Below are 27087 nucleotides of genomic sequence, written 5' to 3'. Positions count from 1 at the left end.
GTTTACATGCTTCACTCACTTATTAACCTCCTGTATGGTGTAGGAAAAAAGGGTCAGAAACTTATTTTTATTAAAACTATTATTTGGTGAGAAAAATCCTATATTTATTGCGATTTGTTTCTGACACAACGTATGTTACACGAGTATAATACACGAAATTAAGGTTTTTGTCAAGAAAGTAGAATATATTTTAGTCATCCTCTTGTCATCCAATCTTTTTAAGTTGTCATGAAATGCAATTCTCCGTTTTCTCATTACATATAATTCTCAGATTTTTTTTTCATACACTTCCTTGTTGCTTCTCAGTTCCCGTACTCCATTTTCATACTTCGCAATCAAAATTTTTCTAATAATTCTTCTTTTTTTCCTCTCGAAATTATTTAACTGTTGGCTGAGTTAACGGTGGGACATTCTGAGGTATAAAGACACCCAGTTTTAATCAGCACATTGTAATGCCTCAGTTTTGTAATAATTGATAAGGATGTTTTAGTGTACGTGTTCGTTGTTAAAGGAAATGCCATTTCCATTTTCGGGTCTCTATTTATGTTAGCTGCCTCATATAGAGGTTTTGGCTCGATTATTTATTTCTAGCACTTGAATTCTGAAAATTTCTTTGTTTTTCCATATTTTGATTCTAATTCCACATATTTTGTTGTATGCTTAACGTTGGTCATGGATACTCTTTCTTTAAATGAAATTTGTAGTAATTTTTTTACTGATATCATTTGAATAATAGTTATCCTTTTCGTAGCATCTTTTAAGTCCTCTGCTAGGAATTTCAAATCATCATCAAAATCCAAGCAGTCAGTTTCAAGTTTCTCTGTCTCTTCCAAGTTTCACTTTATTTGTCTCCATTATCGTACTACTTTCTTCAAAAACGCAATTGAATAACGATAGAGGCATTCTGTCCCTCTGCCTCAAGCCTGTTTCAGTTTAGAAAGGTTTCAATGTTTCACTGAAACATTTAACTTCGAACACCGTTCAGTTCAAAGTTTGTTTAAAGGCTGCTATTGCTTTATTGTCGGCTCCAAATTCTTCTAGAACAGCAAAGAGGAATCTCTATCAGTAGATTTATAGGCTTTTTCTTTTTTTTTAAATAAAAAAATGGGTAGATAAATATTTTAGGGAAAAAGTTCATTATACCTGTTGGACACATGGTCCTTCTGTTCTTAACTAGTATTCTCCTAGCTGGCCCTCCTTTTGAATTGCTAACCTACTTCGCAAAGCTTTTATCAGAGTTGTACATTTCAGTGGGAAGAGGTATATTAGATCTGTTTCTCCCCTTTTTTGTGTAATGGATGATTAAACGCTGTTTTCAGGTCTAGTATTTTTTCAGTTTCACAGTAATCATCAGTGGCAGCAAAAATGCTATACCTCGATACAAAATCGATGCGTCACTGATTATCAACCAACCATTGAGGTCACTTAAGTGTTTGATTACGATTAGATCTACATCTATATCGACATCCTACTCGGCAAGCCACATAACAGTGGATGGTTGGGGGTGCTTCTGTTACAACTAACTGATTACTCCTTCCCTGTTCCACTCGCGAATAACGCGTGGTAAGAATGAGTGTGGGTAAGCTTCTGTATTAGTTCTAATTTCTCGAAATTTCCCATCGTTGTCAATTTGAAAGATGTCTAGGGAAGGAAGTAATACATTGCCCTACTCTTCTCGTAGAGTGCTCTCTCAAAATTTCAACAGTAAAGTTCTCCGTGATCGATAAGCCTTCCTTGTATCGTCTGCCACTGGAGATTGTTGAACATCTCTCTAGTGCACTCGCGCGGACCAGACGTTCTTGCGACGACACGTGCCGCTCTTCGTTGGCTGTTCTCCATCTCTTCTATCAGTCCTACTTGGTAAGGATCCCACACTCGTGCACAGTACTCAAGAATCAGTCGACCAAGCGCCTTGTGAGTCATTTCTTGCGTGTGTGATTTGTGTTTCCTTAAGATTCTTCTTATGAATCGTAGTCTGGCACCTGCTTTTCCTGCTGTTTATTTTACGTCGTGGTTCCGCGTAAGGTTCCTGTGGATAGTTATCCGCCGGCCGCTGGTGGCCGAGCGATTCTGGCGCTACAGTCTGGAACCGCGCGACCGCTGCGGTCGCAGATCCGAATCCTGCCTCGGGCATGGATGTGTGTGTTGTCCTTAGGTTAGTTAGGTTTAAGTAGTTCTAAGTTCTAGGGGACTGATGACCTCAGCAGTTGAGTCCCATAGTGCTCAGAGCCATTTTTGATGGTTATCCCTACATATTTTGTAGTGGATACTGTTCCCAGAAACCTGTCGTTAATAGTTGTCGTTAATAGTGTAGTTGTACTGCAATGCATTTCTTCCCTTCCCTTATGCAATGTTATTCACGATTGTGGTCAACTACCAGGCCTTGCACCAATTACCAACGCTCTTCACGTAGTCCTACAAATAGATATAGCCTTTTGGCGTTGCTGGTTTCTTATAGACAAGTCTTAAATGACTGATAACGATTTCTGCTAGATCATTTATACAGTGTGAAACACCACAAATATTGCAAAAATGGAAAGTGCTGTTGACGTACGGTTCTCACAGCATGGATGGGCAGTCAGGGGCTCATATTTTCACCCAATAAACAGAATACTTAGAAAGTGTATTTTTTGTCCAAAGATACTCTGTTTGAAATGAAGCAAACTGCTACTTACATTAACAGGCTAAAAGTAGGGTAAATTAGAATGTCAGTGGTGCTTGGTGCAGGACTCTATTGCGAGTGGTCTACGAGATAACGTATTTAGAAAATTTTCCACAGCGGTCCTTGTATGTCACATTCAGTCTGCGTAGTTATCAGGTACGATGTTGTTATGTTTCCTTACAGTGTGATTGTGTGTTCGTTGAGTGCACTGCGCCTTGCTAATCAGTTAGTGTGTGCAGGCAGTAGATTGTGTGCAGACAATGGGATTTATCGATGCAGAAAATGCGGATTTGCTAATTGTATATGGAGAGTGTAAAAAGAATGCAGTTCGTTCTTGTGCGATGTACGCGGCAACACATGCCAATAGATATCAACTATATCGGCAGTTATTTATCAACCTCTTAATCAGTTACGTGGAAGTGGAAGCTTAACACGTAGACCATGTAACAGACGGCGGAATTACTGTCCTTGCTGCTGCTGGAGTTGATCAACAAGTTTAATGGTTCAAGTGGCTCTGAGCACTATGGGTCATCAGTCCCCTAGAACTTAGAACTACTTAAACCTAACTAAACTAAGAGCATCACACACATCCATGCCCGAGGCAGGATTCGAACCTGCGACCGTAGCGGTCGCGCGGTTCCAGACTGTAGCGCCTAGAACCGCTCGGCCACCCAGGCCGGCGATCGACAAGTTAGCTGCCGCGCAGTAGAGCGAGAAAGTGGCATGAGTCAGCAAGCAGTAAGCATTCTCCACCGACACAAGTTCAGACCCATTCTCTGCATGAAGAGCTGGATTCGAAGGGATGTACCCTGAATTTCTCACACACTGTGAACCAGCAACTATCAAATGGCTTTTTAACTTCTTCTCAAACATTCTCTCCTCTAGTAATCTCCCACCACTATTCAAGAAAACCAAGCTAATAGCAATCCTTAGCAAAAACCGAACAAAGACCGAATAAAAGTAGTTACCGCACAATAGCCCTGTTAAGTGTTACTTACAAACTACTTGAACGACTCATCTACAACAGGATCTATGAAATAATTAATAAACAAACATCCATAGAAAATGCTGTATTCAGGACTGGTAGAAGCTGTAATGACCAAGTGTTTGCATTAACAACCCATACTGAAAATGGGTATGAGAAGAAATGCGTAAGCGTAGCTGCTTTCTTGGATCTATCCGCCACCTACGACACAGTATGGCGAGAATGTCTACTCTTAAAATTTGTGAGCATCATTCAGTGTCGGAAACTCACAAACCTGCTTAGCAACATGCTAAGCAACACTCTTTTCCAGATTTACTCTGATAACGACAGACAGAAGCAAAGTCTTCAAATTATGTGACGGACTACCTCAAGGATCTGTATTGGCCCCTCTCCTTTTCAACTTATATATTTATGACCTGCCAGCCCCAACCTCAAGGAAATTCGTATATGCTGATGACATCTGTTTGGTAACCCAGAGCTCCAGTTCCACCACGGCTGAAAGCACATTAACTACCGACATGGAAATCCTGGACACATACTTCAGGAAATGGTGCCTCCGCCTAAACCCTACTAAAACTACAACTTCAGCATTCCACCTACGGAACAGACACTCTGACTACAAACCAGAAGTTAAACTCCGAGGACAAACCTTACAGTACTGTAGCACTCCGAAGTACCTCGGCATAACACTCGATAGGTCACTAACTTTCCGACATCATCTCTCCAACGTGGCCGCTTAAGTGAAGACCCGTAATAACATCATTCAGAAGCTTGCTGGTACCTGCTGGGGTTGCAGTGCTCAAACCCTAAGATCAACTCCTTTTGCACTGTCATACTCCGTCGCTGAGTAGCAAGATAGATTTGCAACTCAACCAGACAATGCGACTTATCACAGTCTGCATACGTAGCAGACAAACTGCATGGCTACCAATTTTAAGTAACATTCAACCACCAGCTCTAATATGATCAGATGCTCTCCTGAAGATCTGGGGAAACATTCAGAAGAACCCCCAGCTACCCGTACACAGCGATATATAAATAGCAGAATATCAGCGTCTGAACTCAAGAAAACCACCTTGGCGAGCTGCACAACATCTTGAAGCTTCCGACTTTAACATCAACGAAGTATGGAGAAGACAGTGGCAAGAATCGTCAGTGTTCAACGGTCATCTGGTTGAAAAGCCTTCCATGCGAGTTCCCGGTTTCACACTCCTCAGACGCCAGTGGAGAATCATCAACCGCATCCTAACAGGACAAGGGAACTGCGTATATCTAAAGCACGAATGGGGCTGGGCAACATCTCCAGGTCGTGACTGTGGAGCTGCCCTGCAAACAATAGATCACATTGATGGTGAATGCCCGAAACGAGTCTTCGGGGATCAATAAATGACATCCACTATGCATCACCTGAAGAGCTCAACTGGATTAACAGATTGGACTTAGAATTCTAAGAACTTGTGTAACGTGTACATAATTTAGCATAATAGTTTGGACATTTGATTCTATACATGTATTTTGCTTGTCATTTCTTGTACTGTATACTCTCAAAATTATGTATTTGATCCAAGCTCTGTATCATTATACGATCAATAATAAATAATTCCAATCACATCTCTCTGCATGAAGAGCTGCATAGAAACGACTATGAGAATCGTTTTAATTTCTGTACTTGGCCATTAATACTAGGTACTCCAGATGTATCATGTATCTGGTTCAGTGTTGAAACCACATTTACCATCACGGTCAGGTATAACACCGAAACATGCATTAATGGTATTTCGAAAATCCTCATTTGCTGTGTGAAGGGAACGTCAGAGCCCATGGAGTGTAAACGTGTAGAGTGGGATAGTGAACCATCAGCACATAGGCCCGTTTTCCATAGACGGAACGAGCATAAGTATCGCAGCCTCCTTACGTACCGTTCTCCACAGATGCTAGAAGATGTTCCTCTGCAAACAAGGAGCAACCTGTGGCACCAACATGATTGCTGTCCAGCCCATAGCGCACGAAGTACTACAGAATGTCTTAACAAATTATTTCCAAAACATTGAAACAGATGCTGAGGACCAATACCTCGGTCGGCCTGTTTTCCGTATGTGACGCCTTTAGACTGTTTTCTGTAAGGAAAGCTGAAAAACGCTGTCTGGAAGGACATACCAACTAACCCGACGCTACGCAACGACATATTACTGCAGCCTGCTCGGACATCTCCGCTAAAATGCTAACACGTGTGCAGCAGTCGTTCCATACCAGAGTGGAAGCATGTACTGACGCTGACGGTAGTCATTTTGAACAAAACCTGTGACTGTCAATTGTCTCGTTACTGCTCAGAATCCACGTAACTAGAGTACGCGCTTGTGTTTTTTATAGTGTGTGCTACCACAGGCATTGTACAAGGGCCGGTATGGACACTTTTAAGAATACGATATCTCGTAAACGATTCGCGCTGGAACCCTGCAACAAATACCACTGTCATTATAATTTAATCTGCTTTTCGTTTGTTAAGGGGGGTAGGACATCAAACGGGCCGAGTTGGAGCAGGAGAGGCGTCACAGGACATTTTAATTTCGAGTGTCTGTACTTTTACAAATAAAGTCATAAAATTTTGTCAGCATCACCAGGAAAGATTCAGGATTCACACTTATTTCAGTGGAAGTTCGAAAACATAACAAAATAATGTTTTTTACATGTGCAATTTCATCATTTTTTCACTTACTTATGGCTGCATTTTTTGCTATAGGTACAATTTTCTTCTTAACATAGAGAGATTCTTCGATGAATTTAGCACAGCCTACATACCATACTTACAGGTGTATGAAACTCTAGAATTTATTTAATTTATGAAAAAACGAATGAGCTGTTATATTTTAAACATCATGTTTAGAAAAAACACAAATTTTAGAGTTAATTACCTCAGTGTTTACCACAGTTTTTAATAGATGGGGAAAATCCTAGAGTTTCATACACCTGTAAGTGTGGTTTGTATGCTGTGCAAAATTCATCGAAGAATCTCTCTTACTTATGAAGAAAAGTGTACCTATAGCAACAAATGCTGCCATTAGTAAGTGAAAAAAATGATAAAATTTCACATGTAAAGAAAATTAATTCGTTATGTTTTCGAACTTCCACTGCTATGAGTATGAATTCTGAATCCTTCCTGGTCAAGCTGACAAAGTTTTATGAATTTATTTGCAAAAGTGTAGACAATGGAAATTAAAATGTCCTGTGGTGCCTCTCGTGCTCCAGTTCGGCCCGTTTGACGTCCTACACCCCTTAATGACAAGAGGCACTGTTCGATTTAGAAGCATGTTTGATTGCACAAGAAACACACTTTTAAACGTTATTACTATCTGTTGATTGGCTAACAGTACAGGCCTCTGCATACCTATCCTTTCTGTGAAAACCGCACGTCAATAACACTTCTCCTTTCCGCAATATTTGCGATGCAAGTTTTAAGTGATGAACCCTGTATACGTTGTAAACAGTAGTGGTCTTATCTTACTGCCGGCGAGTACTCCGGAAATTACCTTTACATCTGTCGTAGCAAGCTGTAGGATATTTAGCGATGATGATGATGATCCTCTAGAATCGAAATCCATCAAATGATGCTGATGAGCAAAAGAATGTAAAAGAAAGTGTACCGTATGTTTAACACGACAGGTGTGGCATGGACGGAACCATTGCCCACCGACGTGACGACGAGTCACAGAATCCCTTTTTTAATTTCTGAAAGAGATAAAGACCAGCATAAAAGCTGTGACGTGTGGAACGAGACTGCGTGCCCGCAGTGTTGGCCACCGCACGCACACCTCTCCTTGGTCCGCTGCGGTGCCGTTCGTAATGCGCGAAGAGGCTTTGCGGCGGGCAGCGGGCGCTCTAGCGGCTGGCGTAGCGAGAGGCTTTGCCGCCGCGCGCCGGGCACCCCGCCAGAACATCGCGCCGTGCCGCCAGCGCTGTTTATTCTTCTTCGGATGTGCGCTAAAATGTTTTATTCATGTCGGTAAAAGCTTTCATTCATCACACGCAAATAAGCATGGACCGCGCATTGGCAGACATGAAAATTCATGTCCTCCCGCCGAAAACTGGTCCGCTTAGGAACAGGGATGCACACGAACGGCGGATTTTCGCAATGGTTTTGCAGAGAATTTGGAGGCAGGAGAACGTGGAAAAAAAAGAGAAAAAAAGTGGCGAGGGTGAAAAGCAACACTTCTAAGCCGTGAGCTGACCGCAATTTAGAAGATTTGGTTCACCCCAAAAACCTTACGTTTTTACCACCTCTCGTTACTGTCATTTCTCACTCTCTGAGGTTCATGTTGCTTAATATTCATGAGTGGAGGAACATATTTTGTTTCGACTTCCTGTGGCATAAAACGGTGGCTGCTACATTACTGCTTAGCTTGGTAGGCACTGACATAGTTTTGTCATTCGTAACACTCGCGAAGAAACTGCATAATGAGTGCTAATAAATGGAAATTACACTATTATTACACTCTTTGGTTGGCATTAAAACTAATCTGACGTCAAATCCCTTCAAATACGACTTATAATGGGACTCATTTTTGTAAAAGGAGTGCGACATACGCGCATTTTAACAGGGCTATGTGCACAAAATTAATGACTTTTACTCTGGTCGCTGATGATGGAAAACGATCACTGTGTCCCCAACAGGCGATGCCTGCCTTCACTACCTACGATTATTCCAAGTGAATAATATTTCATGATCAGCATCGTAGACAATAGTCTACAAAACGAGCAATCCAAGATTGAATTAGAAAATAAATTTTACTGCTTCAATCGCTTTCTACTAAAACGCTTATTTATTAGCATGACGTGTTTCGGCTGCGTGCTGGCTTCATCAAGTGCGTTATAGTTACATGTACCTTAATTTCAAGTATGGTGAGCGGTGTAACGCAAGGCTTTCCGGAGTGGAAAGGAGCGCCTGGTCCCCGGCACGAATCCGTCCGGCGGACATGTGTCGAGGTCCGGTGAGCCCACTAGTCTGTGGATGGTTTTTAGGCGGTTTTCCATCTGCCTCGGTGAATGTGGGCTGGTTCCATTTATTCCGCCTCAGCTACACCATGCCGGGAATTGCTGCGCAAACAAGTTCTCCACGTACGCGTACATCACCAATACTCTACCACGCAAACATAGGGGTTACATTTGTCTGGTGTCAGACGTTCCCTGGGGGGGGGGGGGGGGCTACCGGGGGCCGAACCGCACAATAACCCTCGGTTCGGTGTGGGGCGGCGGAGGGGTTCAAAAAAGGTTCAAATTGCTCTGAGCACTATGGGACTTAACATCTGAGGTCATCAGTCCCCTAGACTTAGAATTACTTAAACCTAACCAACCCAGGGACGCCACACACATCCATGATCGAGGCAGGATTCGAACGCGCGACCGTAGCGGTCCCGCGGTTCCAGACTGAAGCACCTAGAACCGCTCGGCAACACCGGCCGGCGCGGCGGAGGGGTGAGGTGGTCTACGATAGTCGTCGTGGGGTTATGGATTACGGCGGCTGCGTCGGGGACGGAGCCTCTCCGTCGTTTCTAGGTTCCCGGTTAACATACAATACAATACAATGGTGACAGTTGTTTGTTGGGCGTGCCAAATAACCCTCATTACACTTCATATTAACCGTCTCAGTACCGAGGAGGGTTCGCGGGTACTTCGTGCCCACCTTTTAAAAGTATTGTAATTTAGTCTGGTACATCTATTTTAAAATTTTTTAAAAAAGTATTTACTGTTTTTAATGATTTCTTACAGCAGATTCTGTAATTGTTTTAATTTTTTCAGTAAACCTTAAGCCAAAAATTTGTCTTATTTGTTACTAGTGAATGAGACTTTTTGCAAAAAATTTCTCAATCATATTTAAGGTTCAGAGCCCTCCTTACATATTTACATAAATTTAAAAAGTGTGTTATGAATGAAAAATCAACGACAGTTAACGAAATTTCTGCTTGTTAAATTTTTTATGGTGGTAATAAAGCACACTTCCGATCCATTTAAACGTTACGGAAGGTGCGTTGGTGTTGCTAAGATTGGGCTAAAGGATATTTTGAGGTTCTGTACCCTACTTATACATCAATTATGTAAAAAAAGGTCAGTGGGGACAGATTTTAAGGTGTTAAATGACAATTCCAGAAATACAGACTGCTACAGATTTTTCAATCATTCAGGTGGAAGATGGTATTACTACTCATCCTTGAAACCAAGTATATTTGGTATTTCTTACCATACGTTGTACTAATTTTCAATTAAAAAGGACCAGATAAAAATATAAACGGAGAACCCTTTTGCAACAGGCATTGGGTGAATAGAGACACAACAATGCTTTTTTTTTAAAATACGAATTACTCTTAGGAAATAAAAACGTCATTTGAACGTATGTCTGCCTCGTCTTACTAACAGTTCTTTCATCACTTGAATTACCAGAACGAAATGAAATTCAGATTTTTTTTTTCATTTGCACTTTCATCTTTGGAAATTTGTCTCATAAACGATGCCACGTATGTTTTTCCTTCTTCCACAACTTCGGTAATTCTACCAATAAAATATTTCATATATCCCTTACGCTCTCAAATATCACTTTCACCCATTACCCAATGTGGAACGCCCTATCAATAGACTGTAAAGGGCTTTCAGAAGCCGAGGAAAGTATTTCTTACCGATTCCCGAACATTTTTGTTAGTTCTGCTCTTCCAGTTCTCCAGAACCTTTCACCAAGCCTGTTTCAGAGGCCGAAACATTGCGACATAGATTGTGTAACATGTGTTGAGTTCGCTGGCATGAAAACTAACTCAGTTGCAAGTTATGGAAAATGCATTGGTATTACTAGGGTTAGTGTACATACAGGTATAATTGCTGTTCACCTGCTGGTGACAGATAGTACAGTCTCCAACCTCAGCCAGTTCCATACAACTTTGATAACTTTATCACAGTATGCTTCTCTCACAGACACATAGGTGTTACCTGCAACATTTTGTTTCACATGTATCGGTCTTCTCCTTTTATTCAGACAGTCACTTGTCAATCATATTCTTTATTTCGATCACAGTTCCATTCTGAAAAAGGACATTTTGAAAAGGTCAACCCAAACAGAATTTGCTTTGCATTATTGTTGCAGAATAAATTCCCCCATCAGTCCATTAGCAACAAACCTCTCTCCCTCTCCCTCCTTTTTTTGCATTAATGAATTCCTAGTGTAGACTACTACTTGCGAAAAGCAGAACTTTAGAATGTAGTCTGACGTGAGGTCATTTGGGATGTTGTGCGGTTGAGAACCAGCAATCAGAGTGCATCAAAGTAGTTCTGCCCCAAAGGATCACAGATCCCAAAAACGTTCGAGACCACACAATCAGCAGGCAAAGTCATGCTTACAGTGTTCTGGGATGTTCAGACAGTTGTGCATTTGGCATTCATGCCTAAAGGTAGCTGGCCGATGTGGCTGTGCGGTTCTAGGCGCTTTAGTCTGGAACCGCGTGACCGCTACGGTCGCAGGTTCGAATCCTGCCTCGGGCATGGATGTGTGTGATGTCCTTAGGTTAGTTAGGTTTAAGTAGTTCTAAGTTCTAGGGGACTGATGACCACAGATGTCAAGTCCCATAGTGCTCAGAGCCATTTGAACCACTTTTGAACCTAAAGGTACCACTATAAACTTTGCAAGGTGATGCGAGACCGTCAGAAAACTAAAGGCACGAATTCAACGAGTTCTTCCATACGTGGCGCACCCTCTCCGCGAGCATAACAATGTGAGATCACACAGGAGCTCTGCGATATCTGCAACTATCCGACACCTTGATTTCACTGTCATCGATCATTCTCCATACAGTACCGACTTGGCACTATGTGATTTTCATCTGATTCCAAAACTTAAAGAACACTTTAAAGGACTTCACTTTAATAGTGCAGTGAAAACAGAGGTGAAGTTGTGGCTCCATCAAGAAAGTCAAGCATTCCAGAATGATGGTATCAACAAATTGGCCACCCGTTGAGAAAAATGTATTAGCCGCCCTGGTTACTAAGTTGAGATATGTAGACATGAAGAATAAAAACGCAGAATGTTAACAAAGTTTGTTTTATTTAAAAAGTGTTAAGAGTTTGAACATAAAAACTCGGATGCATACTTTGCAGCACGCCCTCGTACAAATTTCATACTTCACAAGACATTTTTGTTAGAATCAAAAGAAATTAGGAGTTTGATGATGCGACGAAGAATTCCAGGAAGAAGGGTGTAGTGCATGGAAGGTTGTGTTTGGCAGGACTGAGGGTACGTATTTTGAGAGCTCGGATCCACGTGAGACTCCAAGACTTTCATAAATGTGGAGGAATATTGAGGAATGCAGTCTCTCTCTTCATCCTCTTAATAAAGTGTGTTCTTCTGTTGTGGATGAATTGTACTCGCGGAGGTTAAGTTGCTAAGGGAACTAGAGAATAATTCATGGATAGCTCAGTCCACAAGAGTATTGCCTGCGATAGTCAAATGTTCCAGATTTTTCTTCCTGTCCGGCACACAGTATTAATCTACCAGGAAGTTCAGTACATACATATTCAGCGCGGACTTGTTTCCAGATCTCGGAATCTAATCACTTCAGCCTCTATCACGTAAGAGGCTGTGACAGAAGTACAGGTGCAACTGTGAGCTCGTTATGTAAACAAACTTGACCAGCCCGCGTCGCAGTGAGTGAGCACGGCGCTGAGCGCAGTCTGCCTGCTTGCAGGTGTCGCCGCAGCGCGGCATGGGAGATGAGTGCGAGGTGTGCGCGGGGGCGGGTCCCGGCCCTCCGCCCCCGCAGTTCCTTGTGCCGCCACCGCCGCGGCCGCCCTTCCTGCCGGACGACGAGCACTGCCTCCAGGAGGACCAACTGCCCTCCGACGTCTGTGATGCCCTACCTGTGAGTACACCATCCGCACGCTACTCGCCAACTAGCATTTTCATTCCCGAGCATTAATTAAAAGTGCAAGTGAGCCACTGTTGTGTTAACTGCTTTGCGTTAATGCTAGTTAATAATGAATTATCCTCAAATTTTTTTTGAAACCATAGTGAACGTTTTTAGATGTGATCATATACGAAGCTTCATCACCATTGTACACACAGCTTCGCAGTTTCATGTTGCTTTATTAAAGAAAACTGTCTTGTATGATTACACATATTCTTCGTATTTGTTGTAGATTTCAAAATAGGTCGAAATACACACTTACGTGTTAGTATCAATTAAACAAGTCAATATATTTAAACAAAATTAATACAGAAAAATTTTTCGAAGCATTTTTGTCACAAGGTACAGTATTAAGTTAATATCACTTTTCCTAATTTCATTTTATTATGTTGTGGTCTGTGTTAAAACATTCCTGTCAGTAGCGAAGCAAAGGAACACTTGACACCGCTCACAACATGCAAAGGTCAGACCTTGCGCCCGGCGGTTTGACTTGTTCTTCTGAACGTAGCAGTCATGCTTCAGAATTAAAACAAAGTCGGCCATGAGTCAGTTGTAATATTAATTTATTGTTAGCTGTTAACTGAGGAATGACTGTGCAGCTTCAGTAAGCTATAAAAGCACGTAAAACACTTGTAATTGGGGAAAGATAAGTCTTTATCTTTATTTCGTCGAGACATGCTATGCAGACAGTGGTACACGGTGCTAGGACGAACAAGTGAGCTGTGGCAAGGGCGATGTGTGTTGTAAGTGATACCACAGGCCAGGAAAGGTTTATTTGCGTGCGAGCCCCTAGAGTAAATAAAGAACAGAAGAAAATTTGGAGGTGCCGCTCATAATAGCTCGGGACTGAAGAAGTTAGAACAAAGTTTGACAAGGGTGACGTAGCCGGCCGAAGTGGCCGTGCGGTTAAAGGCGCTGCAGTCTGGAACCGCAAGACCGCTACGGTCGCAGGTTCGAATCCTGCCTCGGGCATGGATGTTTGTGATGTCCTTAGGTTAGTTAGGTTTAACTAGTTCTAAGTTCTAAGGGACTAATGACCTCGGCAGTTGAGTCCCATAGTGCTCAGAGCCATTTGAACAAGGGTGACGTACTGATCAAGCGAGACTTTTAATCACCGACTCGGTTGTTTCGGATAACAACATTAGATACTATGCGGGACCAGTATCCAGTACTGTAGCAGCAGACGCTCTAGTGCACAAATACATCTTCACCCCCATTGGTTTGAGGACTACTCTAGGATGAAATTTTTACAGGAGACGAAATCATGACGGACTTCAACCCAGCCAGAACTCTGATGAAATTTCGCCTCTCACCCATAGAAGAAAAGCGGTTGTTGTCCCCCTTAAAACACTTGCACAATGGTAGGTAAGATGTCAAGGCCCATTTCGTAATCTCACAATGTGACTTTCACCTATGGCGATGCTCAGTGCGCGTGACAAAAGTAAGTAGCCCTACAGTGAAATTTCATCGTTGAGCTGGTTCTAAGATCGAAACAAGGCAACAGGTAAGACGTCTAGAAATACTCTGACGCATTCAAACCAACACTGCTTCCCGAGGAAAAGGCAATCGATCGATACTGAAATGCTGATTAATCTATCAAACTCTTGTAACTACTTGAACTGAAATTACAACTGGACGGGAAAAAGTCGGATATATGGAACTTACAGTGAGAAACTTGTAAACTAAAGGAACTGAAGAAAAGAACACAAAATATGCTTAGAACATGTGAAATCTTAAAAACTAAACGAGTACATTAGTCTAAGTATAATTTTTTCCAGTGTTGTTGCATCATAAGAATCATCGCTTCGGTCACATGGAGTGGATATTAAAATGGAGCCTGTTTTACAGCATAACGCAGTCACCAACCCAAATAGAAATCCTGCACACTGAATCCAGACACCAGAGACGAAACATGTGCAAAGGCATAATTTTTATTTCGAGGAATTCAATCGTTCTCATCTCGACTAAACTGAAAAACTCGGTGCCTAGTAACAATAAGTATCTGTGTCAACATTTAAAACTGAATAACGTCTTATTCATTTATTGTCGAGTGCACTTCGTAACTTCCCTTATCTGCTATGTCAATTCCGACAACAGTGGGAGTTGTTTGCTATTCAGCAGGTGGAACAGATATTGCCAGTGAACAATTGCAGACCTTCAAAGTTGTTTCAGGACAAGTAGAATCTGCCAGCGCTCTTTTGCAATCAATACAGAAACCAAGTTCGAGTATTCTCCATTACAAACATTTGTAACATCAAGATCTCTCTTGAAACTCGAAGATTTTTTAACTTACGAATATACACTACCGGGAAAAAAGTGCGTCATCCTCAAGGACTCTTTCCAGTGGCATTGTGTGCATAAGGAAAGACTGCAATGTTAGTGATTTATGTGTCACGGTCATTTATGATCAGTCGGTGCTCAGCAGGCCTGTCTATGCACCCTCCGTTTTCACTCTGCAGGCAGTAGCGGTGCTGAGTTTAGCACTGAACAGCGTTTGAAACATTCATTCTGTAGTACAAACATGCCCCACCGTCGAGAACGTATTCCTGTTGAATGACTTAGGTATTTTAATCGATCGAATTGCAAGCCGGCGGGAATCTGGATACAGATATCAACAAATTGTTGCACATATTGGTTACAATTTATCGGCGGTGTGTTGCTGCGTTCAACAGTGGTCTGTCAAACATTCTCTCATACCTGTAGACCACCTTCTGTGCGTCCGCTTACTTCAGACGCACATCAGGATCGACAGACTGTGCAAGCAGCGGTAGCACGTGTTGCACCTGCTCTGTCAGCAGGGATCATTCGGAACCGTCTGCTTACAGCAGGATTAAGATGAAGTGTGTTCCGGCCAGGCTACCACTGACACCATTACACCGCCAAACCAAGCGCAGTTACTCTGGCGTCGTGAAAGAGTCAACTGGAGAGTTGAATGATGATATTAGGTCCTGTCTGTAAGCGATCCATGGCTGTACACGCGCACGGCGTAGATCTGGTGAGGTCCTACTGCAGGTTTCATGGTCTGTGTTAGTGCTGGGGGGGGGGGGGGGGACGTGCGAACCTCAGCTCCCTCTGTTCCTCCATGAGATCCACAACGCCGTAGACAACGGCGCTCAGGTTGCCGCCGTGTTCCTTGACTTAAGGAAAGCATCTGACACCGTCCCGCACTGCTCTTTAGTGAAAAGAAACGGGCTTACTGAGAATCGGAGCAGATTTCCGACTAGATTCGAGACTTCCTTGCAGGTAGAACTCAACACGTCGCTCTTACCAGAACAAAATCGACAGACAAAAGGTATTTTCTGGAGTACCCCAAGGAAGTGTGATGGACCGTTACTGTTTACAACACATGTAAATGATCTAGTAGAAAGCGTCGGATGTTCTTTAAGATTGTTCGCAGATGATACGGTTGTGTGAAACAAAGTAGCAATTTCAGAAGTTAGTAACGATCTGCAGAATGACCTCAAGAGAATTGATGAATGGTACAGGCTCTGGCAGTGGACCACATAAAACCAATAGTGGGTAAAACAGATGCCACTCCCAGATTCATAGGAAGAATCTTAAGGAAATGAAGCTCATCCACGAAGGAGGAGAACTTGTAAGGCACTTGTTCAACCGATTCTTGAGTATTTTTCATATAAGTGAGATTCCCGTCAGGTACGACTGATAGAAGAGATAGAAAAGATCCAACGATGAGCGGAGCGTTTCGTTTCGGGATCGCTGCGGAGATTCTCAACAAACTCTGTTGGCAGACGTTATGAGAGAGGCGTTGTGTATAAGAAAGAGATTTACTATTGAAATTTAAAGACAACACTTTCCGAGAAAATTCGGACAACATCTTAGCCCCCCTCCCACATGTGCCTCAGTAATGACCACTTTTCAATAAAATGGCCCCGCCTTTGAGCCTGTTGCTTTTTTTTTTTTTTTTTTTTTTTTTTTTTTTTTTTTTTTTTGCGGTATTGTATGCCTGAATTAAAAGTCTCGAATGAATCATTCCGATTCAGTTGCAGCGGATTTCTCGTGATATACTCTATACTTTTTTTTCCGGACCTAAGGCGTTTTTACTTTAGCGGATGTTACTGCGAAAGCCGGCCGTGGTATATACGAGGGTTGGAACTTTAATAGTGGCTACTATTTATTTCCAGCTCGTACAAAATAGATACGTGTTTCAAAGTTTTACTGACCCTCAAAGTAGTCACCGGCATTGTGTATAACCTGTTGCCAGCGATGTGGGAATCGTAGGATACTCTTAGCAGTGCCAATTGCGTTGACTGTACGAATGGCGCGGTCTGTTGCCGAAGAATCTGTAGCAGTTGTGAAGCGAATGTCGTGAAGTGTTTCTTCAGTTTAGAAATCGCATTGAACTCAGGAAGGCTTAAGTAAGGGAGTGCAGTACGTGGTGTAGGACTTAGCAGCCCCATCAGTCAAACAAATCAGTAACAGCTTGCACTGTGCGTGCTTCAGCATTGTCCTGCAAAATGATGATCAAGTCCTGCAGAAAGTGTCTGTGCTGTTCGTTTATGGAACACAGCCTACGATCGGCTTAGAGACAGAAGTGATGACATTTTCTGCAGGACCTGACCATCATTTTGCAGGACAATGCTGCAACGCGATCACCTACGAAGTGATGACACAATGATGTATAATTTTGCTTCTCTTTCACGGTCATTGGTTACATGAAAACGGCGAGAGAACGGAAGTCATTTACGCGTGCAGGGACATTACACAATGAAGAGTTGCTGTAAATGGTAGGAGAGGGAGAAATACGAGAAACGTTTACCTGCACAAGGGTTCATAAGCTATGGGATGCAGAAACTGTTAAACTGACACTAGAAATGGCAGTAGATAGGAAGATTGTTGAGGCACATACACATTAGGAAGAGCGAAACGCTAATAAGGAATGAGACATCCAGCCAGGCGAATGGATACTGGATCGATCAAGGAAGCGCCTTTCTGTGTTCCAATTTGAAAATATCGAAATGACGCCTAATGAGAGGAAGTCGGAAAATCTTAACAATCATCTCAAGGCAGGGCTGTTCTATATAAAGGATTGTATAAAATGTATTTAGTAGTATCTATTTGTATCAAACAAGTTCACAAACCTATTTAAAGCTGATAGCTTGTATTATTAAAAATAAAATGGAAAAATTAAAGGTGAAACAGAGAGATGGGTGAGTAATTTCTTCAACTCGAATCTTTACCAGAAAAAGTTTCCTTTTCGAAACGAAGCTTTGTCCAACGTGATTGCGAATGGCCTCATGTGTTACAATTGCTTCTTTTGGAACCAAGAGCTGTTCGTGAAACCATCGTTTGGCTGTCACATACAATGAGGCGCTCTTGGTGTACTGGTCTGCCCAAGTAAGAGGAACCAAATGCCAGGACACTTCTAACCGAATTCGATATGACGTTGAGACTGCTCTTACTTTTTGTGGCTTCGCTATCGCACCGGATAAGAAGAAGAACTGATGCAGAAACATCGTTGTTGAAAGAGAGTTATTGACAAATGTTGAAGCAGTTACAAGTTTCTTACACTTGGCGACAGAGAGCAGTTCCCGAATGCAATAGTGTTCACGACAAAGTGAGTATCCTGAAAATGTGTAACTCGTGAGGCATATCGCAAGAAATTTGTAATAGAAATTGAAAGAACTATCTGAAATGCCAGTGAAATGCCCTCTAAACCCGCTGGGCAGAATAGCTAATAGGATTGTGGAAAGGTCCAAAGGTTGAAGTCAGTTTGCCGGCCGGAGTGGTCGAGCGGTTCTAGGCGCTAGTCTGGAACCGCGCGACAGCTGCGGTCGCAGGTTCGAATCCTGCCTCGGGCATGGATGTGTGTGATGTCCTTATGTTAGTTAGGTTTAAGTAGTTCTAAGTTCTAGGGGACTGATGACCACAGCAGTTAAGTCCCATAGTGCTCAGAGCCATTTGAACCTTTTTTTTTGTTTGTTTTTGTTTTTGAGGTCAGTTTCTCCTTCTAATTGTCAGTTATTGTAATTTAATAACCTTTACAACCAAAGCGTCACATAACTGGACCTTTAATGAATGCAACACTTTCACTGCTGAAGGCCTCCAAACAAGAAATCTTAACAAATCAACAAGATAAAATCCAATTAAGATAGCAATATAATAATTTTTGAGTAAATCACAGCAAAGTAGATAGAACAAACATATGCAAGGTGCAATACAAATGGCTGAGGGCCATCATTAAATGTCTAAATTTTAGAATATATTACCACAGACTTTTAAATGCCAGAATATTTAAAAACAAGAAATCCTTCAAAAAATCGACAAGATTAAAATGCAATTAAAGAGGCAAATCAAAAATTAAAAAAAAAAGAACAAACATATGAAAGGTGCAATACCAATGGCTGAAGGCCACAGTTAAGTTCCAAAAGTTTAAAATATATTACTATAATCTTTTAAAGGTAGAAGGCCGCAATGTTCAAGCTGAAAGACAAATTTATGAACTAATTTTGCAAAATTTTTAAGAAATAAACCATAAGCCTTAAATTTTAAGCAACTAAAACACTCAGAAGCCGCCAGGGAGGTCGGTCTGTACTCTTTCACTTAGGCTAGACAGGTGGTGAACCCAACTATACTTGATCCATCGGAACCCAACCAGGGTATAGCCACGGACCGACCGACACAACGACTTGCTTCCCATCAATCAGTACATGATAACTCAAACAGAAAATGTTACGAACGTAATTATTCGCAATTATTTATGTACAAACACTCGGTGTTGGTCACAAGAAAACCTCCATAACAGCGAACGACCGAAACGAACCACAACGTGAATGCACGAGGCTTGGGTGCTTAAAACCACACTCAACTTTGACGTCCTGGGTAGGCGAACCGCGAAGCTCGTAGCGATCGGAGAGCTCCAAACACGCTCCGACACCGCGCAGGGACCGCCAGCGGACGGCAGCGACTGCACCGCGCGGAGATATCTTCCCTGGTCCCCAGCAACCGACCGACCGCCTGCTGGTCCGTTCGCGACTGCTTTTCCGTCGCGATTGCACTGCTGGTGCGTCCCCCACTCACTTCCAGACACACGACGGCGGAAATACTGGATAGGACCCAACCATGCAGAGGAAACACGCCCACTGGCTAATCGACATCCCGGCACCAGGAAAGGACCGACCCAAGTTACACAAGATGGTAATTGAAGGGCCCCAGAAGCGCTCAGAGGATCAGTTACGCGTCGCCGATGAGACGACCGACCTCTCAGAGCCGGTATGTGGACAAAATTTAAAATAACTTGTCAAAGGAAATCACGCCAACTACACACACAACCTGACAAACACTTGCACGAAGACCTCAACGATACGCAACATTCACTAAGCACGCATGAGGACAAATGGAGAGTCGATTCGCACGTGCGTGCACGCACACACACACACACACACACACACACACACACACACACACACAGCCGACTCACGAACGACTAGCGAGCCAAAACGTGTCGTCCGGCACGACGACCGAGCGACGATCCACCAAGACCGAGGCGGCAATGGTCGGGCGAGCCATGTCGACGCACACCTCACTGCTGCTTCAACCCCACTGTACTAGTGCCGCATTGCAACTCCCCGACTGGCAGGTCCGGACTGCGGTCCAGACGCATTCTAATTGACTGCAGCTCGAACTCGAGACCCGAACTCGTTTACGACAGACAACGACCGGGAAGTAATAGCAGTTGAGCAAAGATACTACGAGAGGGAATATATCGATACACACTGCTAGCGCCGTTCACGATCAAGCAAAGCAGTGACAGTAGTAATTTAAATTAACGTAGTGAGGTGAAAGTACGTTAAAAATAGGGTGTAAAATACACGATGGCCGGCACATGAGCCACGCAAGGCTGAGTCAGCATATGTTCTTAGAGCATTATATGTAGGTACTCTGAAGGCGTCCTGTTATAAAGAAAATTTGTAGTTTTTATTGTTTTATATCCAAAATTAAACAAATTTGTGCTGCCTCATAGTAGTAATTTTAATATACAATTTTGTTTCTGCATGTCTTATAGGAAATACAAATCTCGGTTTTCTTTTGGCGAGCTGTCGAAAGTGGATGTAACACGCATTAACACACTGTAACAAAACCTGATTTAATTTCTGTGGAAGGGAGTGTTCTTCCTACTACCTAAGCAGCGCTGTGTGTGTATGTGGATTTAGTCGTGTGGAGATATGCTAATCGCGAGTCGTCACATTAACTGCACATGTAAATGTTTGGAAGCTTCGAGTAGGAGACACTGGAACGTCCACCTCGCTGCCTCGAGTAAGCTTCCAATGTCTCTCAGCCCGTCGGTCCACAGAGGAAACAAACTTTCAGCTGTCCTTCATGGAAGTGTAGCTGCCGTACTGCCGTGGCGGATTATGTACAGAACTAAAGAAGGCCATTGCTATAAAAATGTACGCACCCCCACTGCATGTCTGAAGTATCTCGGCCTGGAGGTATCCTGTTACAGTTCTGCTGGGGAAAAGAAGTTTCATCATTTCTAAAGCATTCACGTGCAGTACCACAAATTTTTTTAATGATAAGTTGTTTCGGTCTCGGTTCCAGAACGCATTCTGATCACCTTCTGGAAAGCAATTTGTAGAAGAACGCCGATGCTGCTTTTGACACAGTCAACTCGACTGCAAACTTTTATCAATGGAAATCATCAGAATGAGTCTCCCTTCAGTGGAGTGAGCGCGCTTTAGAATCTTCCTGTTAGATTGAAACTATATTATGAACCGAGACTCAAATCAAGAACCATACCTTTTGCGTGTATTGCTCTTACCGACTGATCTACCCAGACGCTTCAGTCCGGCGCGCGCAGCTGGTATGGTCGCAGGTTCGAATCTTGCCTCGGACATGGATGTGTGTCATGTCCTTAGGTTAGTTAGGTTTAAGTGGTTCTACGTCTAGGGGAATGATGACCTCAGATGTTAAGTCCTATAGTGCTCAGAGCCATTTGAACTATTTTTTGGTCTACCCAGACCACATAGCTTCAATTTCCTCTGCACTTCCTTCCTGAACTCCAGAGGTGCTCTCTTGTGTTCTTTGAAAGACTAGCACTAGGCTATTTCAAAATAATTTACTCCTCGGTACGAGAGAAGTACTGGCACAGTCCAAGCAGTGAGCGCTTGTGGTAGGTAATGCATGGATAAGACCACTGTGCGCGGCGGGTAACATCCGGGTTAGAGACTAAGTCCTGCACACACTCTCTATCTGTTAGGATGTACACTCCGCTGCACAGTGAAAGTTGTTCGGTCTGGAATCTCACGACTGCAGCAGGTCTTCATTGATGAGTCCCGCTTCGAACTGAGCTCCGACGACCAGCAGAGACTTGCCTGGAGACGCCACCTGCAGCGGTGGGATACCAACCTCAATGTCGCACGCCACGTGATCCGATAATCAGTAGTGATGGTTTCGGGTGCCATTTCCTTTTATAACAGGACCTCTTTTGTTGCCATCCACGTTACCCATATAGCACAGCGGAACGTCGGCGATAATGTACTCAACGTTTTGTAGCCATTCATGGCAGTACATCCCGGGCTCACATTTCTGTTAGATAAAGCCCGCCCCGCACACGGACGAGTTTCTACTGCTTGCCTTCCTGTGTGCCAAACCATACTTTGGCCATGAAGGTCGCCGGGTCTCTTCGCCACGTAAGAACGTTTGGACAGCGCCTTCCAGCCAGCTCGGAATGTTGACTATCTAACGTCCCAATTAGACAGAGTTTGGCACGATATTCATCAGGAGGACATCTGACAACTTTATCAATGAATTTACTATGAAATAGCGACCCTTAACTGCTTGCTGGCTTTGACATATGTCAACGGGGACAGATGAAAATGTGTGCTCCGACCAGAATTCGAACCCGGGATCTCCTGCTTACATGGCAGACGCTCTATCCATCTGAGTCACTGAGGACACAGAGGACAGTGCGACTGCAGGGATTTATCTCTGCCACGCCTCCTGCGAGACTCACATTCCCAACGTATTGTCCCGCACTACATTCGTAGTGCCTCCGCCCATTATACTCGTTACTCGCGGCGCGTTGCCGAGTCCCGTAAGAGTTCGGGCACTGTTTGTGCATCCGCACAGAAGAAGAAGGTCAAATGGCTGGTGAGCCTTAACTATATATATGAAGATGGTATCTGTTGTTTCGGACATGTCCGAAAGAACAGATACCATCTTAGTATACAACTTTATCAGTGCCAAGTCGAATAATTGCTTGCGTAGGGGCAAGAGGTGGACCAAAGCGTTACTGATTGTTCAGTCTGTGGAGCTCTTTCTCTTGAATAAATCATCAAATGTTTCTAAAACAGTAATCATTTATTTGCCTGTATATGTACATTGCATCTGCCGATTTCGGTTCCACTGATAATCCCCTTCACGGGGCAATGTTTTTCTTAAATTTTTTGTGTTACAGTGTATTTTATTACTGTGTATATTTTTACTTCTCCTCTAAAATGTAATGTTATACCCTTCCGAGAGTACCTGGTCTGAAAATGATCTCACATAGGTGGAAATCGGCTTCGTTTGAAAATAAAGATAAATTATTTTATGCGGTTAATACTGCTTTTTAATTTTTAAAAAAATTAGTAGGTCCCTCCGGCCACTGCTATTTCCACGAACGATGTTTCTAAAAACATTTTGTCAGGCAGAGTGCTTTTGTTGCGCTGTGTTACTGGCCATAGACGCTGACCTGCACAGATCCCTGAATCACCGTCGTAGGACAAAAATGAGGACATTCGAATAGACACACCCTGAAATATGGGACAGCTGAATCGATGTAGTTCAACACGGCACAAATAGTGAAAATTCGAGATGCCTCCAGCTGGTGATGAATGCTTGCGTTAGATACGTGTGCAATATACTGTTTTATGATCAGTCCTACATACTCCCAGCTAGGTTGGATACGTCCACATAAGGTACGCGATCTCCACATGATGTGCTTACTTTATCGATTTCTTAGTCACTGGTGCCCCCAATACTTATCTTCTCACATTAAACACCTATCATCATTCCACAACTGCAATACCAGATCGGATACGTCTAGCATATTGGCTGTACCTTTACATAACACAAAATCTTCCTCCGTGTCATTCTCCACCTCAACCATACGACTATGGAACGCGTTCCCCTGTGATCTGCATCTTATCCAGAACCACTCAACATTCAAGAATCAACTCAGAGGCTCGAACTCGGGACTTTTGCCTTTCGCGGGCAAGTGCTCTACAGTTTTAATCTGCCAGCAAGTTTCATATCAGCGCACACTCCGCTGCAGAGTGAAAATCTCACTCTGGAAACATCCCCCAGGCTGTGGCTAAGCCATGTCTCCGCGGTATCCTTTCTTTCAGGAGTGCTAGTTCCGCAATTTTCGCAGGAGAGCTTCTGTAAAGTTTGGAAGGTAGGAGACGAGATACTGGCAGAAGTAGGGCTTTGGGGAACGGGCGTGAGTCGTGCTTCGGTAGCTCAGTTAGTAGAGCACATGCCCGCGAATGGCAAAGGTCCAGAGTTCGAGTCTCGGTCGGGCACACAGTTGTAATCTGCCAGGAAGTTTCATTATTATTCTTGATTGTTTTAATTATTTTTTTGATTGTTATAATTATCCTTGTACTACTGTTATAATCTCTATTTTTCTTTAACATAACAAGTGGTACGTCCATAATGTTCTGTACAAACTGAAATTAGTTCAATCCGAGCATGCCTGGTTAGGTGTAAGAGAGAGCCTGAAGGCCCTAATCTTGCCAGGTAAAATAAATAAATAAATTAATTAATTAATTAATAAAATAAAATAAATAAATGTAAGGAGTGAGGGCTGCCACCGCTAGCTGAGCGCTGTTACTGTTGTTGTGTGCCGGCAGGTGATAGACGCGGAGCTGCACAGCGGCCCCGCGCTGCCGTCCCTGGCTGTGATAGCGGTCAGCTCCGCCATCCTGGCCGCCGTCGTCCTCATCGCCGGCGTGCTCGTCTGGAAGTGAGTACGCGGCTGCGGCTGCAGAGTGGGCAAAACAAGGCGCGAGCTGTGGGCCGTCAGCACTGTAGCAATGGCAATAGCAGCCTGCGCTGCTGTGTGGAACGCTTGCTCTGACTATGTTTTGACGGACAGGAATATCGCTGCTACAGCCAGAATATATACAGGGCGTCCCTGAAGTCCGTTAACATTTGAAAATGCATTTATTCGTGGAATAATTTAAGTGGGAGGAAAAACTTGACACACATACCTGAAATGACAGGGGGTTATATTGAAATCAGAACAGAGTGAAAAACCGAATAGCAGATGGCGCTGGACAGCAAGACGTCGGTGACGTCGCCAGACAATCGCGTATGAAACGAGCTGTAGTGAGATAGGAAGTCACTTGCCTGGCTGTTAAACACCTGCTATTAAGTACGACTTATTGAACAGTTCTCGGGTATCCGACCGGATAGCATCGTAATTTCCCTACAATATATCGGCAGACGTACACGCTGCCATCTTCAGGTGGGTCCTGACGAATGCTGTGCTGTTCCTCTCGGCGCCCTATATACACTAGCCGTTACCCCCCTCCACCGTTCCTCTCCTGGTGTCTTCGGTGCGGCCGGCGCGGCGGCTAGTGGAGGTGGTAGGCGAAGCGGCGCCTGGGTCTGAACTCGGGTCTGCAGTCTCCGTGCTGCCGCCGTCGGGGGCGGTTCTCGATCTCTGGGACCGCATCTTTCTCTCTAGGCTGAGTGCAGGGTTCCAAGCCTGACTAATCGATTTAATTAATCGATTTAATTAATAAAGACAGTGGCCTTCAACTTAGTCTGGCTTGCAACTCTGCACTCAGCCTGGAGAGAAAGATGCGGTCCCAGAGACCGAGAACCGCCCCCGACGGCGGCAGCAGGAAGACTGCATACCCCAGTTCAGACCCAGGCGCCGCTTCCCCCACAACCTCCAGTAGCCGCCGCACCGGCCGCACCGAAGACACCAGGAGAGGAACGGTGGAGGGGGGTAACGGCTAGTGTATATAGGGCGCCGAGAGGAACAGCACAGCATTCGTCAGGATCCACCTGAAGATGGCAGTGTGTACGTCTGCCGAAATATTGTGGAGAAATTACGACGCTAACCGGTCGGATACCCGAGATCTGTTCAAGTTGGAAATACGCCGGGAAACCTTCAGATCGCATATCAAGTACGACTATTATGCAGGATGGGGCTTCACCCCATAACGCTACTCCTGCGAAAGAGCTCTTTCGCACTTCGTTTGGCGTGGATCGCGTGCTCAGCTGCCACTTTCGTCAAGCTTGGCCTCGCAGGACCACAGACCGGAATCTGTGTGGTTATTGGTGGTCTACCACGATCGTCCGCCCGCATTAGGGGTGCGAAAAGACAACATCCAATGGCAATATCTTACCGTACCTACTGATAAGTTCACAACATTGTCACTCCACTACAGGTATCGGTGGAAATAATAGCCGCCTAGGTGAGCATGTGTTACGAAGTAACTCGTGTCTGCTAAAAATCAATTTTTATGCTAATTGCTGGTTTTGTATCATATAAATCGCCATCTGTTGCTCATGGTGTGCACTTTCTTTGTCAATAAATCTCCACGTCTTTTCAAGCATTAAGGCCAATTTCTACGTCTCTGCCTACATTATTCCGTGAACTATTCCGTCTTCAGGTCACGAGTGGCCTACCGGTACTATCTGACCGCCGTGTCATCATCAAGGAGGATGCGGATAGGAGAGGCGTGGGGTCAGCACACCGCTCTCCCGGTCGTTATGATGGTTTTCTTCACCGAAGCCGCTACTGTTCGGTCGAGTAGCCCCTCAATTGGCATCACGAGGCTGAGTGCACCCCGAAAAATGGCAACAGCGCATGGCAGCCTGGATGGTCACCCGTTCAAGTGCCGACCACGCCCGACAGCACTTAACTTCGGTGATTTCACGGGAACCGGCGTATCCACTGCGGGAAAATATTAACGGACTTTTGGGTCGCCCTGTACTCACTGACAAAAATGGGCTTTTGCTGTAGAAAAACTAGAACAGAACAGCTGAATCTTCTCGTATTGCGAACTTAGAAGCTGTGTTCTATGGTTTACTTAAGAAAAATTTTCAACAGCCAAGATCGCATAAATTAGTATTTATTGTTGCCAACAGGTTTCGAGAGTTATAATTTTAATCTTCTTGTCTTCAAAAAAAATTTGTTATAAGACGTGTTCCATTGTGAGTCAATACCTCATGCCATGTTGCCGTCATGCGAACACATTGGTCTGTGGAAAATAAAACTACTTACAGTTCGCATACCTAGCCCTCACAAAGGCTTGTTAATTCTTACAACTCAAGTATGCGAATATGCCAATGTGCTTAACTTTAAAAGGTTTTGTTTTTGACAAAACTGTCTACAATGTGCTACATTGCATCCACTATCAAGACAACATTGCATGAGGTACTAACTCACCATGGAACACGTTTTATAACTAAATATTTTTGAAGACGAGAAGATGGCAGCTAAAAGTGTCGATACCAGCTGTCTGCAATAAGTAATAATTTAT

General features: G+C 43.6%; 1 protein-coding gene across 2 annotated transcripts in view; it reads left to right on the top strand.

Moving 5' to 3' along the window:
- LOC124612570 (uncharacterized protein C6orf132 homolog) overlaps positions 1–27087 on the top strand; it is a 284388-nt gene that overhangs the window by 208750 nt on the left and 48551 nt on the right. For both annotated transcript variants that reach the window (XM_047140854.1, XM_047140855.1), the window contains 2 exons: positions 12365–12538; positions 24439–24551. In XM_047140854.1, the coding sequence (XP_046996810.1) occupies positions 12383–12538; positions 24439–24551 (269 nt within the window). In that variant the 5' untranslated portion in view covers positions 12365–12382. The remainder of the gene's footprint in view (positions 1–12364; positions 12539–24438; positions 24552–27087) is intronic.

This window comes from Schistocerca americana, chromosome 4 (assembly GCF_021461395.2).
Source record: "Schistocerca americana isolate TAMUIC-IGC-003095 chromosome 4, iqSchAmer2.1, whole genome shotgun sequence".
NCBI classification, from domain to species: Eukaryota; Metazoa; Arthropoda; class Insecta; order Orthoptera; family Acrididae; genus Schistocerca; species Schistocerca americana.
This window is presented reverse-complemented; position numbering and strand designations above follow the sequence as displayed.